Here is a 16,777-nt window from a genome sequence, read left to right on the forward strand (position 1 = left end):
ATTTTCCTGGCTGGATTCAGTCGCAAGACCGTGGCGTGTGGAAGTCCCTACAAGAGACCTATGTCCAGCTGTGGACGTCTATCGGTTGATGATGATGATGATGATGATATATTTTCCATATCATCTTCATGATCAACCCATCGTCGGCTCACTACAGAGAACGGGTCTCCTCTCAGAGTGAGAAGGGTTTTGGCCATAGTCTACCACGCTGGCCATGTGCGGATTGGTAGACTTTACACACCTTTGAGAACATTATGGAGAACTCTCAGGCATGCAGGTTTCCTCACGATGTTTTCCTTCATCGTTAAAGCAAGTGATATTTAATTAACTCCGAAAAGTTAGAGCTGTGTGCCCGGGAACCCCCGACCTCTGATTAGAAGGTGGACGTCCTAACCACTAGGCTATCACAGCGTTATTTTCCGTATATTAGATTTTATTTTGGCTATTACTACTCTATCCACGGAGAGAAGTTAGTATAGATAGCGCTCTCTCTGTTACGTAATCCCATACCAATGACGATCACAAATAATACTGGCCAAGTGCGAGTCAGGCTTGCGCACCGAGGGTTCCGTACTATAGTCGTATTTTTTCGACATTTTGAACGATAATTCAAAAACTAAAATGCATAAAAATAAATAAAAACTGTTTTGGAATGCACAGGTAAAGAAAACCCTTTCATATGCCCTATACCAACTTATCTCCGTGGATAAGTTATAAATAAGTAGTTTTATTTTTTCCTAAGTGTTGTTTTAAGCAATCGATTGACATTTCTGTGTTTGTGTGGTTGTCGAACTATTCAAGAAAAAAATTTAACGACAGGTATGAATTTTTATTTATTTAATTATAACAAAGCATTTAAATTAAAACTTTATTAATCTTTACAGTCTTCTTCGTCATATTCACAAACCGTCGTAGGTTTTTCGGTTTTTTCGGTTTTTTTAGGATATCTCGTCACTTTTGGTGATTTTGTTGAACCTAGAAATGAGGACACAAAATAAATCAAAGATGAACTCTAACCATATACCTAGTAGGTAGTAGTACGATGGTAAGTAGGTACCATATTATATTATACCTACCTACTAGCGACTGCCCGAAAATATAAATTTGGTCTATTATCCCGTGGGAATTTCGAAAAATCCGGTCACTGAAAACGAGACAGATTTATATCTCTATCTCGTTTTAAGTACTTACGTCTTAAGTCTGAGCAAAGTCTATTATACAGGGTTACAGGGAAATAGGACACGATCCCGTTAAGGGGTTATAGTACAGGACATTAGTTACCAAATGACCCCTAAAGTGCTTATGCGAAAGTGTATCGTTTTCGAGTTATTCATTTTTTTATTTTTTTCTTGGTAAAGGGCATTAGCATTAAAAATAGCATTTGTTAGAATTTTCTACCTGGTCTCTTTGTTCTGTAATTTTTTCTTGATTTAATGATTTTTTCTGTAATTTTTTGTACCACTGGATAGCTAACGAAACGTAGATGTTTTTAAAAAAATCCGCAGGATAAGTAACACAGTAATTTTTACAGAAAATTTGCAAGTTATTCAAAGAATTAAATTTAAAAATTGAAAACTTGTACAGTTTTTGGGCTGTAATTTTAAAATGCGTGAAGATTTTTCTTGGTTTATAACTGTTTATTATTAACAAGGATAATATGTACTAGCAAGAAATAAAAAAAAAAACTAATGAAAAACATTGTTCCTTTTTTTTATTAATTTTTAAAGTGGCAAACACCCCATTACCAAGAAAAAAATAAAAAAATGAATAACTTGAAAACGATACACTTTTGCATAAGCACTTTAGGGGTCGTTTGATAACTAATGTCCTGTACTATAACCCCTTAACGGGATCGTGTCCTATTTCCCTGTAACCCTGTATATTCTGTGGCAAAGTCAAAGTGCGCTCTATAGATCTCAACCTTGCCTGCGGCCCAGGTGGGAGCGGGTGCGGCCAGCGTAGAAAAAAACCCGGCCAAGTGCGAGTCAGGCTCGCGCATTGAGGGTTCCGTACTACAGTCGTATTTTTTCGACATTTTGCACGATAATTCAAAAATTGTCATGCATAAAAATAAATAAAAATCTGTTTTAGAATGTACAGGTGAAGACCTTTCATATGATACCCCACTTGATATAGTTACTTACTTCGAAAATTGAAAATACTAATTATTAGTTTATGACCACAATTTAATTTTTTTGTGTGTGATCTAACCCTAAATTCACGGTTTTCTGATTTTTCCCCAAATGTCAGCTATAAGATCTACCTACCTGCCAAATTTCATTATTCTAGGTCAACGGGAAGTACCCTGTAGGTTTCTTGACAAACAGATAACAAAGTGATCCTATAAGGGTTCCGTTTTTCCTTTTGAGGTACGGAACCCTGAAAACTCTTAATACAGGAAGTAATCAGAAGGCTAGCAAAAACTTAGCGTTATTGTTACCTTCTCAGCCTTAGCACAGAAGATATAATAGTACGAACGTAGCCTTAGAGTCAGGTAAAAGTTTTTTTTTTTTTTTTTTTTAATAGATATAGCGAGCAAACGAGCAGGCGGGTCACCTGATGTTAAGTGATTACCGCCGCCCATGAACATTTGCAGCACCAGAGGAGCCGCCGATGCGTTGCCGGCCTTTTAGGAATTTGTTGGTCCGCCCCTTGAATAACCCATGTTATAATCTAGTGGGAACACCGCCGATGGGAGTTGGTTCCACAGTTTGCACGTGCGTGGAAAGAAGGATCTGGCGCAGAGGACGGTCGAAGTGCACCAGACACCCAGATGGTGAGGGTGAAATTCCTTACGGTGGCGCGCGGTGCGGTTGTAGAAAAAAGAGGGTGGAATGAGGTCAAAAAGCTCTTCAGAGCACTCCCCATTATACAGGCGATAGAACACGCATAGAGAGCTAACGTCTCTGCGGTGCTCCAGGCTTTCCAACGAGCCGGTTAGTTTGAGATCGTCCACAAGTCGAACAGCGAAGTTAAAGTTTGTAACCGTCAAATGTAGCGATGTGTACACAGGGTGGTCGGAAGATCCTCGCCTGTCGCAACAGAGTGGTGGTGTTGCTGAAGTCAAGCCGCCATTTTGTGAACAGCTCGCGCAGGCCCCTCTTCAGGTTACTGAATGAGTGTGTTCTCTCTGAAACAGACATTTTTGGAGGTTAAAAATGCTTGACAGGTCATTGGATTTTACAAATGTATCTACATACAGTGCGACAAGGCTCTTTTGGCAAAGAGTATATAATCACTACGTTTTACATTCAGTTAAAAATTATATAATACATACTCGATATTCTACATTGACATCTTTTTCTATAAATAAAATGCATCACTGAATGTGTTGCTGAGCGCAAATCTCGAGAACAACTGAACCGATTTCGCTCATTTTTTTAAATAATATTCCTTGAAGTACGAGGATGGTTCTTACGAAGAGAAAATTTTAAAAAATTGCCTGAAAAAGTCTAAAAACAACACTTTATACTTTATATTCCCATACAAAAGATTCGTAATAATACTTAAAAGTCAATTTGAACTTTAAAACCATATCATAAAGTTTGAGTATTATTGGAGGGGTTCCGGAAAGGCAAAAGTCTAAAAACACTTTTCTTGTTAGGCGGTACGAAGTTCGCCGGGTCAGCTAGTTTTCAATATATTTCAAAATTCCGTAAAATTGAGGAGATTTTATTTGCTGGTAGCCTTTGTTCTGCAACAGCGCCCCCCTGTCAATGTCATTCAAGTGCCAAGAGAGCCTTGTCGCACTGTACTCTTACCTTTAATGATAACTTTGAACAACATCTTCATGGCTAAAATGTCCCATCGGAAGAAGCGCAAGTTTAGTTGGCTGATTTGATACAATATGGAGTACACCTCCTCGCTGCTGTAGGTTGTTGTGTTCACGTTAAGAAGTGAGATGAGGCTGCAAAATAGTTTCAACATACTGGCCAAATAAAGGTTTTTCGAGTGCAATTTTTAGGGTTCCGTTCTTCAAAAGGAAAAGAGAAAGCCTTAACACACACCTGCTGGAAGGTACGGCGCCGATACTTCAGCGACTGAACTATCGGTTGGCCAAACGCGCCGAACAATAGGACGCGGATGGGGCGGCGCCGTGCGTTTAGTTCTGCGCTTTACGCGTCGAAAATTACGTATGGCGGTACGTGGCGCCGTCGTCACTTTGTGGTGTGCGGTTGCGACGTGTTTAATTGCCCAGAAAGATGAATTTTATTACAATATTGGCTATTGTCAGAAAAATTGCTACATATATTGTACAAAAAATTGCTACATATATTGTACAAAAAATTGCCACATAATAGTGGCTGTTAACAAAAAAATGGTTCCTCGTGCGAAACGTGTGTCGCTACTGCAACGTTTTACGTAATCACCCTGTGGGGCGCGTCACTAGTCCATACTATCCATCCATACTAATATTATAAATGCCAAAGTGTGTCAGTCTGTCTGTCTGCTAGCCTTTCACGGCCCAACAGTATAACTGATTTAGATGAATTTGGTACAGAGTTAGCTTACATCCCGGGGAAGGACATATTAGGCTACTTTTTATCCCGGAAAATTAAAGAGTTCCCACGGGATTCTTAAAAACCTAAATCCACGCGGACGAAATCGCGGGCATCATCTAGTAACAAATAAAACTTACCGTATAACAGTAGGATTATTCGGACCCTTTTTATTCACATAGCTTAAATTAACCTTGGTGCCAGTAAGAAATGGCGTGATTATGTCTTGGCAATGCACCCAATCTAAATGTTGCCCAAACAGTTCCTTCTTATAAATTCTTCTATAAAAAATCTCTAATGGTTTCCGAATACGATATTTTTTCTGAACCCTTTTTTGCGAACGTAATTGGTTGGATGTATTGTTTCCTTTGCCTGTGCCGCCATTTTGAAATTTGTCTATGGCCGCATGCCCGCCAATTTTGCCGTCAAACTTGACAGTTGTTAACCCGCGAGATTTGTGTTTAACGGTCCTTTCGATAATGGGGGTAATTGGTAAATGATCGTTTAATTTATAATCTAAATCTTCTAATGAAGACTCTTCGTCCAAAAGACTTGATCTATTCGTTTTTGAACGTATTTCTTCTTTTATTTGGTGTCGTAATATTTTTATTCTTTCTCTTTGGCTAAGAGGGCTTTTGAAACTGGATTCGGTAATATATTGCACTATAAAAATTTAAAGAAAACATACAGACGAATTGCGAACTTTCTCCTTTTTAGGGTTCCGTACCTGTGCCCTTTGAGGTACGGAACCCTAAAAATGATAGTTCAATATAGGTATCTTATTAAAATGTTAAAAAAACCATTCTTACCGAATAAAATACACAAAATTCCTTTCATTTTTCTAAAAAAGCAATCTTTGTTTTTTTGTAGCTAGTAGTACCTACCTATTATTAGGTACCTACTGCAGCTAGAATTATATTTTGCTAACGATAATTCGTGATTAAAATCAACCGACCGTATTTTAATTTTTAAACAAACGATAATGTTAACAGCAAAGTAAAACTCTAGTTATGCAAAGCTAAAGGTATAAATGCAGGTATAGTACGTAAAAAATGACTCCTCACGCGCCATTTTAACTCTGTGGTTCAACTGTCATGTCAAAAGTGCGGCGATTTTAGTCCTTTAAAATAAGGACTAAAATTGTAATTTTCTATTATAACTATGTAGTTTCTAGTTTTTATTTTAAGCTTTTTAGTGAGAGTAGTCATTGCTTGTAAAATAATCAATTCCCCAGTAAAACTTTCCAAATCCACATGGCTTAGGAGCTCAGTACCAATTGCAGCTTCAGGATTCAAGAGTTGGGACTTGGAATTCAATAACAAAGCAAAGTCTATGGTCCGCATTTACAATATTATTTAACCAGGAGCAGTTCCTGAATCTCTATGGTTTAGGAGTGCTGTAACCTGCATCATCAGGTTTGAGGAGCTTGGAGTTGGAGTGTAATCATGAAGCCGTTGCTTGATACCTAAAATATTAATTCACCATCAGAAATTCCCGAATCCCCACGGCTTAGGAGTTCAGTACCTTGCAGCATCAGGATTGAGGAGTTGGGATCCGAAGTTCAGTTATGTAGTCTATGCTTGATACCTAAAATAATATTGCATCATCCGCAATTCTTGAATCACTATAGTTTAGGAGTGCTGTACCCTACATCATCAGGGTTGAAGAGATGTAGTCGTGTCTTGGTACCTACAATATTAATGCACTATAAACACTTCCTGCAGCATCAGGATCAAGGAGTTGGATCCAGAAATTTTTATGGGACCACCACAGAAGCTTCCGAATTCAGATCCACCTTTTTTTTGGAAGTCGGTTAAAAAGGAACATTATGATCACTTCGTTGTCTGTCCGTCTGTCTGTCAAGACCCTTTATCTAAGGATCGCGTGGAGGTACCTTAGATACTTATACTTAGGTACCTCCACCCGATTATCTACTTATGTTTTACGACTGAAACATTTAAACTATAGAATTAAAATAAATACGCTTAAGTAATATAGATATTTTATTTCCAAATATATATTAATTATATAACTACACACACACACACATAATTACACAGATAATTAATATAGGTTTATAAGTAAGTATTTTAGACATTATTCCAGAAGTGATTCGCAAATTTTCATGTCCACTTTTCGGAATCCTATAAAATAAAATGAAATTTTCACTATTCATCATGATCAAGTGCTGTGATAGCCTAGTGGTTAGGACGTCCGCCTTCTAATCGGAGGTCAGGGGTTCGATCCCAGACACGCACCTCTAACTTTTCGGAGTTATATGCGTTTTAATTAATTAAATATCACTTGCTTTACCGGTGAAGGAAAACATCGTGAGGAAACCTGCATACCTGAGAGTTCTCCATAATGTTTTCAAAGGTGTGTGAAGTCTACCAATCCGCACATGGCCAGCGTGGTAGACTATGGCCAAAACCTTTCTCAGTCTGAGAGAAGACCCGTGCTCTGTAGTGAGCCTAGTGAGCCTATTCACTACTGAGCACGGGTTAAGCAATCTAAGAAAAACGGTCTATATCTATATCTATACTTACCTCCCAAATTGCCTCCACAATTCGCCCGTTCCATAACGCAGTTATTCATAAAAACTGCGACTTGGTTGTCTACTGAACTGATACCACAGATTGGGGCCAACTTGTCGGGACAGACTGTCGGACAGCCGACACGTAAGAACTTGACGTATCTGAAGCAGTGTTTACTATCCACTATATCATATTCTGTAATAGTAGAAAAAACGGTGTCCGATCAATTGTCAAAAAACAAATGACAAAGTTTCATATCCCCAAACAAATTCTGGCAAAATTATGAATCATTTTATGATCGTTATAAAACTTATGTTTCTACAAATAATTCACTTGATAAAACAAATTACACCAGACAAATTGTTATTTCACAAAATATCATTTGACAAACAATTGATTTCTTAATCGTGTTAATTAGTAAAACAACATATCGCACTTTTCTTTTTGTTGATAAAATGAATTGTTTGATAAATACTTTAAGAATTCACCAAATCATTTGTATGTCGACTGGGCCGACGGAAGAGACCGCTTACTATAATGGGGGTCTCTTTCCTCCCCTCCGCTCCCACCATCAAGAGCGAGCGAAGTGAGCTTGGGACTTGGGGCACTCCGACTCGGAACGGTTAGGATATAAGGGGATGGCGGGGTCTGTAAGACCCCCTTCGTGGGTTATTTCTTTTTTTACCACCCAGAAAAAAGGAGCCCCGCGAACCGACGAGCATGAAGAGACGACATCAAGAGCAAGCGAAGCGAGCTCGTGACTTGGGGCACTCCGACTCGGAACGGTTAGGTTAGAACGGGATATTAGTCATTAATTATGGCTAATATTCTTTTAATAAAAAAAAAAAAAAAAAATAGTAAACTAGCTTTTGAACGCGACTTCGTCCACGTGGACTACACAAATTTCAAACCCCTATTTCACCCCCTTAAGGGTTGAATTTTCAAAAATCCTTCCTTAGCGGATGCCTACGTCATAATAGCTATCTGCATGCCAAATTTATGCCAATATTTATATGTAGTACTTGAGCTGTGCGTTGATAGATCAGTCAGTCAGTCAGTCACATTTTCCTTTTATATATTTAGATAAGAAGAACAACTCACTGAGGGCTCCTTGATATTTCGCACACAGATTGTTCAACATAACATGACATCTGCTTTGAAACCACCTGAACCGCATTGTCTGTCTGTTCAACCCGCACGCAGGCCTGTGGTAGGCGCTGCAGTGGTAGGGGTCGCAGTAATCCATCCACACTGGGTTGAAGGGCTTCTTGTAACGATTCACCCAAGACTCGTTCATGATTGGCTTCCATATTTCATCTATTTGAGGGGAAGACATTATACATTTTCACATTTAAGGGGACTCAGTTCAGTGCTTTCTTCATACAAACGTAGGAGGGAAATTACAACAATATTCGATATTGTACGCACAAAACTAAGAATTATATCGATTTATCTCGTCATTATCTAGGTTTATTAATACATAAAACATTGAAAGAAATATTGATTTAAAAGTTACGAGCCTCAAAAAATTCCTATTTTAACACTAAATTAATGACAACATTGGGCATAAATAAATAAGATTAGGGATATGAAAATTCTAAAACAATTTATCATTAGACGTAGTTTATTTATTCATTCGTTGAAATAACTTTACTTTGCAAACATAAATTCAGCAGTTTTTTCCCAAAAATACTTTTCCTAAACCCTTTTCACGCGCTTGATTTCGGTGAAAATCATCGTGCCTCTCAACTTTCTCATACAATGTCAAGTGAAAAGCAAACATGTTACCCACGTGCGCTGCCAATTTCGGTCGAGCGTCCTGCGTCACCTTAATAACTAAAATTAGAAAAGAGCTGATAATTTTCAAACGGCTGAACAGATTTTCTTGGTTTTTTTTAAATTTAAATATAAGCTAGCACTAATACTGCAATCACACCTGGTCTAAGATGGAAGCAGGCTAACCTGGAAGGGGTATGGGTTGCAATTTTTAGGGTTCCGTACCTCAAAAGGAAAAACGGAACCCTTATAGGATCACTTTTTGTATGTCTGTCCGTCTGTCTGTCAAGAAACCTACAGGGTACTTCCCGTTAACCTAGAATCATGAAATTTGGTAGGTATGTGGGTCTTATAGCTGGTATTAGGGGGAAAATCTGAAAACCGTGAATTTGTGGTTACATTTTTTTTTTTAAATTTAGATACAAGTTAGCCCTTGACTGCAATCTCACCTGATGGTAAGTGATGATGCAGTCTAACATGATAGCGGGCTAACCTGGAAGGGGTATGGCAGTTTTTATTAAACCCATACCCCTTTGGTTTCTACACGGCATCGTACCGGAACGCTAAATCGCTTGGCGGCACGGCTTTGCCGGTAGGGTGGTAACTAGCCACGGCCGAAGCCTCCCACCAGACCAGACCAGAAATTATAAAATTCCAAACCCCTGCCAGGAATCGAACCCGGGACCTCCCACTATTAAGACCATAGCGCTCACCACTGCGCCAGGGAGGTCGTCTTAGTAAGAAACCTATATCAATGGGGTATCATATGAAAGGACTTCACCTAATGTGCATTCTAAAACAGATTTTTATTTATTTTTGTGCATCATAGTTTTTGAATTATCGTGCAAAATGACGAAAAAATAAGACTGCAGTACGGAACCCTCATTGCGCGAGCCTGACTCGCACTTGGCCGGTTTTTTTTATTAAACTCATACACCTTTGGTTTCTACACAGCATCGTACTGGAATGCTAAACCGCTTGGCGGCACGGCTGTGCCGGTAGTGTAGTAACTAACCACGCCGAAGCCCCCCACCAGACCTGACCCCAGACAATTTAGAAATAAATTGCCAAATCGCCCATGCCTGGAATTGAACCCGGGACTTCCCACTTATTAGACCAAAGCGCTCACCACTGCGTCAGGTAGGTGTTTTTCGGGGATAAAAATAGCTCTATGTCCATGTCTCCAGGATGCATCGATATAAATGACAAGATATGCCCAAGCGAACAAAAATTTTCACGGTTTTGGAACCAAATATTATCAGCGCCACCGCTTAGATACTAATGAACGCCCGCTTGAAATCCAGACGTCACTGAGGTTGCAAGGTGCTAAAGCACCAACGAGTCGGTGCTATTTTGTTTGTTCAATGGCCCTGTCCATACGAAGTAATATATAAGTCAATGCCAGGATGCCAATATAGGTCAATGAAACTGCCAAACCCTCCAAGTTAGCCCACTGCACTCTTAGACTGCATCATCACTTACCACCAGGTGAAATCGCAGTCAACTTTTATCAGGATAGAAAAGAAAAAACAACCAGTTACCATGATATCTATCCCGGATGAAATTAGGATTGTCATATTTAGAGCTCGGCCTGAAACAATAGGAATTTTCAGAAGGAGCTGGCGAACAAAACAGTGTAGATTTATGGACTTAAGGGCCGGTTGTTTCAACAAACTTTGACGGACACGTAACCTTTAAATATGGCGCTAACGAACGTAAGTAAAGAAAAAAGCGTTGATTCAGCATCTATTAGCGCTAACGTTCGTTAAAAAGTTACGTTTACGTTAACCAGTGCTGGTGCCATTGGTGATCGTCAAATCAGTTCGTAACTTCATACTTCTTACAAACGGAATATTTTATTTACAAATTATACTGGAATCAATTTAATTCAAAGCTTTTAATGGTAGTTTTTTTGAAGATGAAAGAGAGTTTGTAAGAAAGAAAAAGTGTTTAAAATGCGAAGTAGCAATATTAATAACTATGTATATAATTTAATATACTTAAAATGAAATAAAAAAAAGGATACGGAGAAGTAAGTTAATTTTTAGGGTTAGTTTCGCAACCAAAATAACAATGACGAACAGTTTTTTGTACAATGAAGCAACGCACTTAAATTAACAGATGTTAAAGTTCGTCTACGTCTGTTAAATTTTAACGAACGAATCTTACGAAGACCAATGGTTTGAAACAACCGGCCCTAAGAGCCAATGCGTGCCAGACATTCGTTATTTTATAAAAGCTGATAGTTTCTTTGCGTATTGTCCCCAATACAAGGAGGAACGATCAGCGACAATGAAGTTTGGATCATGGTGGCTTTGGGAGATACAGTAATAAAGGTCTAAAAAGTAAAAAATCTTACGTAAAAAGTATTAAATCTTACGTCTTACTAATTACGTTACACACTGTGTTTGAGCCACATAAATTTATAGGTATATATCTACCAAATTTCAACAAAATCTGTACATCAGGTTTGGAGCAAATTGCCTGTGACAGACGGACAGACAGACGAGACAGAGGCGTCTTTACCTATGGTGTAGGGTGTGCGGCGCACACGGGCGCCGGGTCTAAGGGTGCGCCGAGTGCCCTCTAATGCGACACCTCCAAAGATGCGTCGATGCCGGCGCTCTCAAAGACCCTGCGCTCGTGTAATGGCCGACGCCGTCATCATTTAAAAATATAACTGTTAGTATTCCATTTTGACCCTACTCCTACTAGACTAGAGGGCGCCAGGGTACTGGTTGCACACGGGCGCCACAAGGGCTAGAGAATAGAGATGCCTCTGAGATGAGAGATCCTATACGGGTTCCGTTTTATCGTTTGGATTGGAGGTACGGAATCCTAAAAAGCTAAATTCACGCCAGCCGAAGTTGCAGACAATTAGTTAGTTAAAAACAAACTTAGCTTAGTAACAAGTTGAAAACTAAAACCAGACTACCTACGGTAAAAATTGGGTTTCTGTCGCGTTGTATTTTAATATTATATTTTTGAACTCAGTATTTTTTCATTTTACACCCCACTCGATACAATGGCAAAAAAATTTAAACACCCCCACTTTTTTGGATGTAACATCCGTCAGATTGATTTCGTTCGTATAAAATGTAGCCTATGTCACCCGGACCATAACAGCAAATCAATTGACACCTCATTCATTAAAATCGGCTCAGTAGTTTAGCCGCTACAGTGGAACATAGAATATAGTTACAAACATACAAACATCTAATCTAATCTAAATCAGCCTGTGCTGTCCCACGTCTGGGCAAAGGCCTCCCTCCGATCCTTCCACAATTTTCTATTTCGTGCCTCTTCAGGCCACGTAACTGTAAATTTATCTAATTCATCACGCCAACGACGCCTCGGCCGACCACGCTGGCGTTGATGATTCTGGGGCGTCCAAAAAGAAGCAGATTTTGCCCATAACTCATCTGGCATACGGCACACATGACCATGTCATGTGTCATGTCATACAAACATAGATTGCTAAAATCATAACCCTTCGTAGTCGTTATAGTTCGCTTTGCCGTAGTCGTAGTCGGGTAAAAAAGTAAATAAAGTCTTATTTTCTTACTTGGTCTCAATAATTGGTTTTGCGGATTTCTTTTTTGCACCTGAAACATAATAAGTATCTGTGTGTGCCTGGAAGAGATCGCTTTAGCGATAAGGCCGCCTTTGCATGCTACAGCTATTAGATTAAGAGCCTGTATTGTGTTTTATTCAATGTTTACTTTGTGTTGTGTGCAATAAATTGTAAAATAAATAAAAATAAATAAGTATAGACACTCAGAGTTACGATAAATAACTAAGTATAGGTATTAGCCCCGCAAATTACTATTGCGCTGGAACCATGTCTCACTAAAATCGAAATGACGTCATTTGACCATAGAGTTATGATACTTGACGTATATTTAAGTAAAAAAATACCATTAGCTCAAAACTTCAATCTAGTGCTGACGTCACTAAAATGGCGGCCACGCGCATTAGCAATTTGCGGGACTTATACTCTATCTAATCCCATAGAAATTATGCTTAGCTCGACCACAGACGATATAATAGTACTAAGTACTAACGTAGCTCGACAAATATCTCAGTGGGCGTTAAACATTTTGAATCACCATCTTTTCAAAAAGTATTTGAAATTCAGTTGGAAAATGTTTTGGAAAACATTTGAAATTCAATAAGAACACATTTCACTGCAATTAATAAAATAGCCTCGTCTGGTGAGAGAAGGGATGGTTAATTTTTTGCGCAACGGATCAGCCTGGCTGTCCAGCGCGGGAATGCAGCCAGTCTTCTTGGCACCATTTTCTAATATAATAATTATTACATAAGGCTATAAGTTTTATTGTAATATTTTCAAAAAATAGGCTGTGATAGCCTAGTGGTTAGGACGGCCGCCTTCTAATCGGAGGTCAGGGGATCGATCCCGGGCACGCACCTCTAACTTCTTAGAGTTATATGCGTTTAAGTAATTAGATATCACTCGCTTTAACGATGAAGGAAAACATCGTGAGGAAACCTGCATGACTGAGAGTTCTCCATAATGTTCTCAAAGGTGTGTGAAGTCTGCCAATCGGCAATCTGCACTTGGCCAGCGTGGTGGACTATGGCCAAACCATTCTCATACTGAGAGGAGACCCGTGCTCTGTAGTGAGCCGGCTATGGGTTGATCATGATGATGATACTTACTAACAAAATAAAAAGAACACATTACTAAAAGAAGTAGCCAAAAATACGTTTTTGTAAACATGTCTTTTCGACGTCGGATATTGAAATCAAACAATCATTTACTAATTAGGTAACCTAAGTAATTATGTTACTAATTGGGTACTTAATTATGTTAAAAGGTGAAATTAATAGGTTTTTAATTAGGTATAGGTACTCATATTAATTTTGCTTATACGAGATGTGGTGGGTTAGCCTAGTGGTTAGGACGTTTGCCTTCTAATCGGAGGTCGGGGGTTCTATCCCGGGCACGCACATATAACTGTTCGGAGTTTCGTAAAAGTTGGCGTAAAAAAGGTAGATTAAAGTACTGTGTAACCGCGTATATGACAGCGATAGCACATAATAAAAATTCGCCAAGAAAAGTCAATTAAAACTAGTGCAATTTCATATTCATATTTTTAGTTAATATAATATATTATAGGTAGGTATACCTAGTGAAATTTATAATAAAAATGAATAAAATGCATTAAATTAATTACAAAAATAATAAAAAATTACATTCGTACGTAATTGTAAAAAATATACTACATATTATATAGTCCGTACAAAACTCATTCGCCATTTTAACTTTTAACGGTTCACCTTTAAAATAAGGACTAAAATGCGTACTTTTGGCATGACAGTTGACACATAAAGTTAAAATGGCGAGTGAGAACTTAACGCATTATAACAAAGTACATCAAATGTCAAAAAACAATAGGGTTTTTGCATGGTTTTTGCTTGGATGAATAATTACCCAGTTTTTGCATACATTTTGAAAAGACTCGTCATATTTGCTCTAAGCGTGAACTGTCATGTTAAAAGTTAGATTTAGGATTTAGTAGTAGGGGAACCCGGGGCATTTACGGGCACCCGGGGCAATATAAGCATGTCGCCTACCCCCCAAATTAACCACCACACGCTGCTGTCGCAAACACTCGGATCGGCAATCTAGGCCCTACGAAGGCCGAACCAGTGGTAGATGCATCCGACGATTCGAAAGCACTTGTGAAAGTGTACTTGAATAAAAAAGATTTATTATTCTTATTTATTACAACACTCAGAAATAAAAGAAGTTAACTTGTATAAATCAACAGGAATTTAATTTCCACATTCACAAGATTATGATGAAGCAAGTAAATCACTCAAAAATACACGGTATAATGCGCGCATGCGGCCCGACAACCGCTTTTATGCATCGCGACCACTCCTCCCCTCTCCTCTCCTCTCCTCGCCTCGCCACGCCTCCTCTCCCCTCTTCTCGCCTCACCTCGCCACTACTCACTCTCCTGCTCCTCGTGCGTTACATATTATTACAGACCCGGTGAGTCCTTTCTCCTTTCTCAAAATTGCACTATAACAATCATTTTAGACACAATCCAAATGATAAAATCATCAACCAAACATCAACCTCAACAGTTGATCATCAACTTTTTTATCTACCCTCGTTTTTTTAATATCCCTATCAAACTCCAATTCGCTAGTCCGCTTATTACCTAATTCAACAAACTTATTCGGGAATCCAATAATTTTATTAGGCGATAAATAATTAACGAAATAATATATTTCCTTCCTACTGCAGTGTGTAGCGAAACACACGTCCATCCTCGTCGGTGTCACAAGCTCGACTGAAGAAAAGTCAGTTAAAATGTTTCGCCATTTCATAGCTGAGAGGTAGACGTATAAAAACTTTCTGGTATTGGCCCCTATACACTCTTTGTGTGGATTAGTTTCGCTTTTATGTGTGCATAAATGTATCCTTGTTTTCTTTTCGTTATTCGTCACACCCGGTACTAAGTTTCGGATCGTACTGGAAAAAAATTAGTTAAACATTATTTTTCTAAGACTTTTTTACCCGACTGCGGCGAAGTCAATAAGGAGGGTTATGTGTTTGACCTGTATGTATGTCCGGCTATACTGATAAAGATGCAGTGCAAACCAGTCAGGGTTCCATACTCCTTCCAAGTTAGCCCTCTATCTTCTTAGACTGCATCATCTCTTATGACTTCTTATTCGCTAGCTCAGTGTCTAATACTGAATGATAGACACCCAGCTCATTTGACATTGGTTGGTTCTACATTGCTACCTCACTGAGTGATAGTAAAATATTTTTTCGTAGAAAACCTTCAATGAATCTACATATATAAAAGGAAAAGGTGACTGACTGACTGACTGATCTATCAACGCACAGCTCAAACTACTGAACGGATCGCGCTGAAATTTGGCATACAGATAGCTATTATGACGTAGCCGTCCGCTAAGAAAGGATTTTTGAAAATTCAACCCCTAAGGGGATGGAATTTAGTTAAAAAAACTTACCTATACAACTTCCATTTGTACGCACCGACATACACCTTGATTCCCATTTGTTCATATATTTCATTGAAAACAAATTCATACCCATATTTAGCTGGAGTGTAAATAGCTACAGCGTTATTATTATCACAGTTCAACCACTTTTTGACTTTAAAAATTAATTTATCAACGCTTTCGCTGCGTTTAGGAAAATTCTCATATCCCAAATTGATAAACGTCGTATCTATGTATAAAGTATCCAACTTTATGGGTGCCCCATTTTCTTGCAAGGAAGTGTAATTGGGTAAATCATTGCAGTTGATTCTGAAGTCTCCAGTGAAGAGAATTCTTTGTGTTTCAGTTGTGAACAGAAACATAGTGGATCCCGCACAGTGGCCCGCGGGGATCAGAGTCACTGTTATACAAGTTTGTGGATACTTTTCTGTTGCCGGCAAAGTTATTAGTGACGAACCTGCAACAGGAATATGAGAAAGACATAGAGAAAGTCACTACAGTCATAGAGAAAGTCACTATAAGTCACTAGAGACAGAGAAAGACACTATAAGTCACTATAGACAGAGAAAGTCACTATAGACATAGAGAAAGTCACTATAAGTCACTATAGACATAGAGAAAGTCACTATAAGTCACTATAGACAGAGAAAGACACTATAAGTCACTATAGACATAGAGAAAGTCACTATAAGTCCCGCAAATTGCTACTGCGCTGAAACCATGTCTCATTAGCATCGATATGACGTCATTTAACGTCAACCGAAAGAAAAATATACCATCAGCTCGAAACTTCAGTCTAGTGCTGACGCGGACGTCACCAAAATGGCGGCAACACGCATTAGCAATTTGCGGGACTTATCAAATACAGCCTAAACAATTGAAGTACACTATAAGTCTCCTAGAGGTGACGAATTTGACCTTTATAGCCTTTTTGGATGGTCCATTTTATTGCACGGA

At 38.7% G+C, this 16,777-nt stretch overlaps 2 protein-coding genes across 2 annotated transcripts in view; both read right to left on the minus strand.

Moving 5' to 3' along the window:
- Positions 1-854: 854 nt before the first annotated feature.
- On the minus strand, positions 855-12,383 carry LOC117994939 (uncharacterized). Its single transcript, XM_069508519.1, has 9 exons — positions 12,375-12,383; positions 10,351-10,400; positions 8,135-8,350; positions 7,046-7,228; positions 5,635-5,649; positions 4,640-5,162; positions 3,762-3,907; positions 2,987-3,130; positions 855-975 (listed from the first exon to the last, which is right to left on the minus strand). The coding sequence occupies exons 3-9, from the start codon at positions 8,328-8,330 to the stop codon at positions 872-874; spliced, it is 1,311 nt and encodes a 436-aa protein (XP_069364620.1). The 5' UTR covers positions 8,331-8,350; positions 10,351-10,400; positions 12,375-12,383; the 3' UTR covers positions 855-871.
- A 2,441-nt stretch (positions 12,384-14,824) lies between these two features.
- The window catches only part of LOC117994940 (protein artemis-like), a 5,762-nt gene continuing 3,809 nt past the window's right edge, over positions 14,825-16,777 (minus strand). Inside the window, exons 3-4 of the mRNA XM_034982916.2 lie at positions 15,830-16,277; positions 14,825-15,320 (exon numbers count right to left, since the gene is read on the minus strand). Coding sequence (XP_034838807.2) covers positions 14,906-15,320; positions 15,830-16,277 — 863 coding nt within the window. The 3' untranslated portion in view covers positions 14,825-14,905. The remainder of the gene's footprint in view (positions 15,321-15,829; positions 16,278-16,777) is intronic.

Source organism: Maniola hyperantus, chromosome 28, assembly GCF_902806685.2.
Source record: "Maniola hyperantus chromosome 28, iAphHyp1.2, whole genome shotgun sequence".
Taxonomy (NCBI): Eukaryota; Metazoa; Arthropoda; class Insecta; order Lepidoptera; family Nymphalidae; genus Maniola; species Maniola hyperantus.

Coding starts and splice junctions, on each gene's coding strand:
- LOC117994939 (XM_069508519.1), bottom strand. CDS start 8,330: ATGAACGAGTCTTGGGTGAATCGTTACAAGAAGCCCTTCAACCCAGTG. Junction 3,131..3,761: donor GTTCAAAGTTATCATTAAAG/GTAAGAGTACAG, acceptor TGTCTGTTTCAG/AGAGAACACACTCATTCAGT. Junction 976..2,986: donor ACACATCGCTACATTTGACG/GTTACAAACTTT, acceptor CCTCATTTCTAG/GTTCAACAAAATCACCAAAA.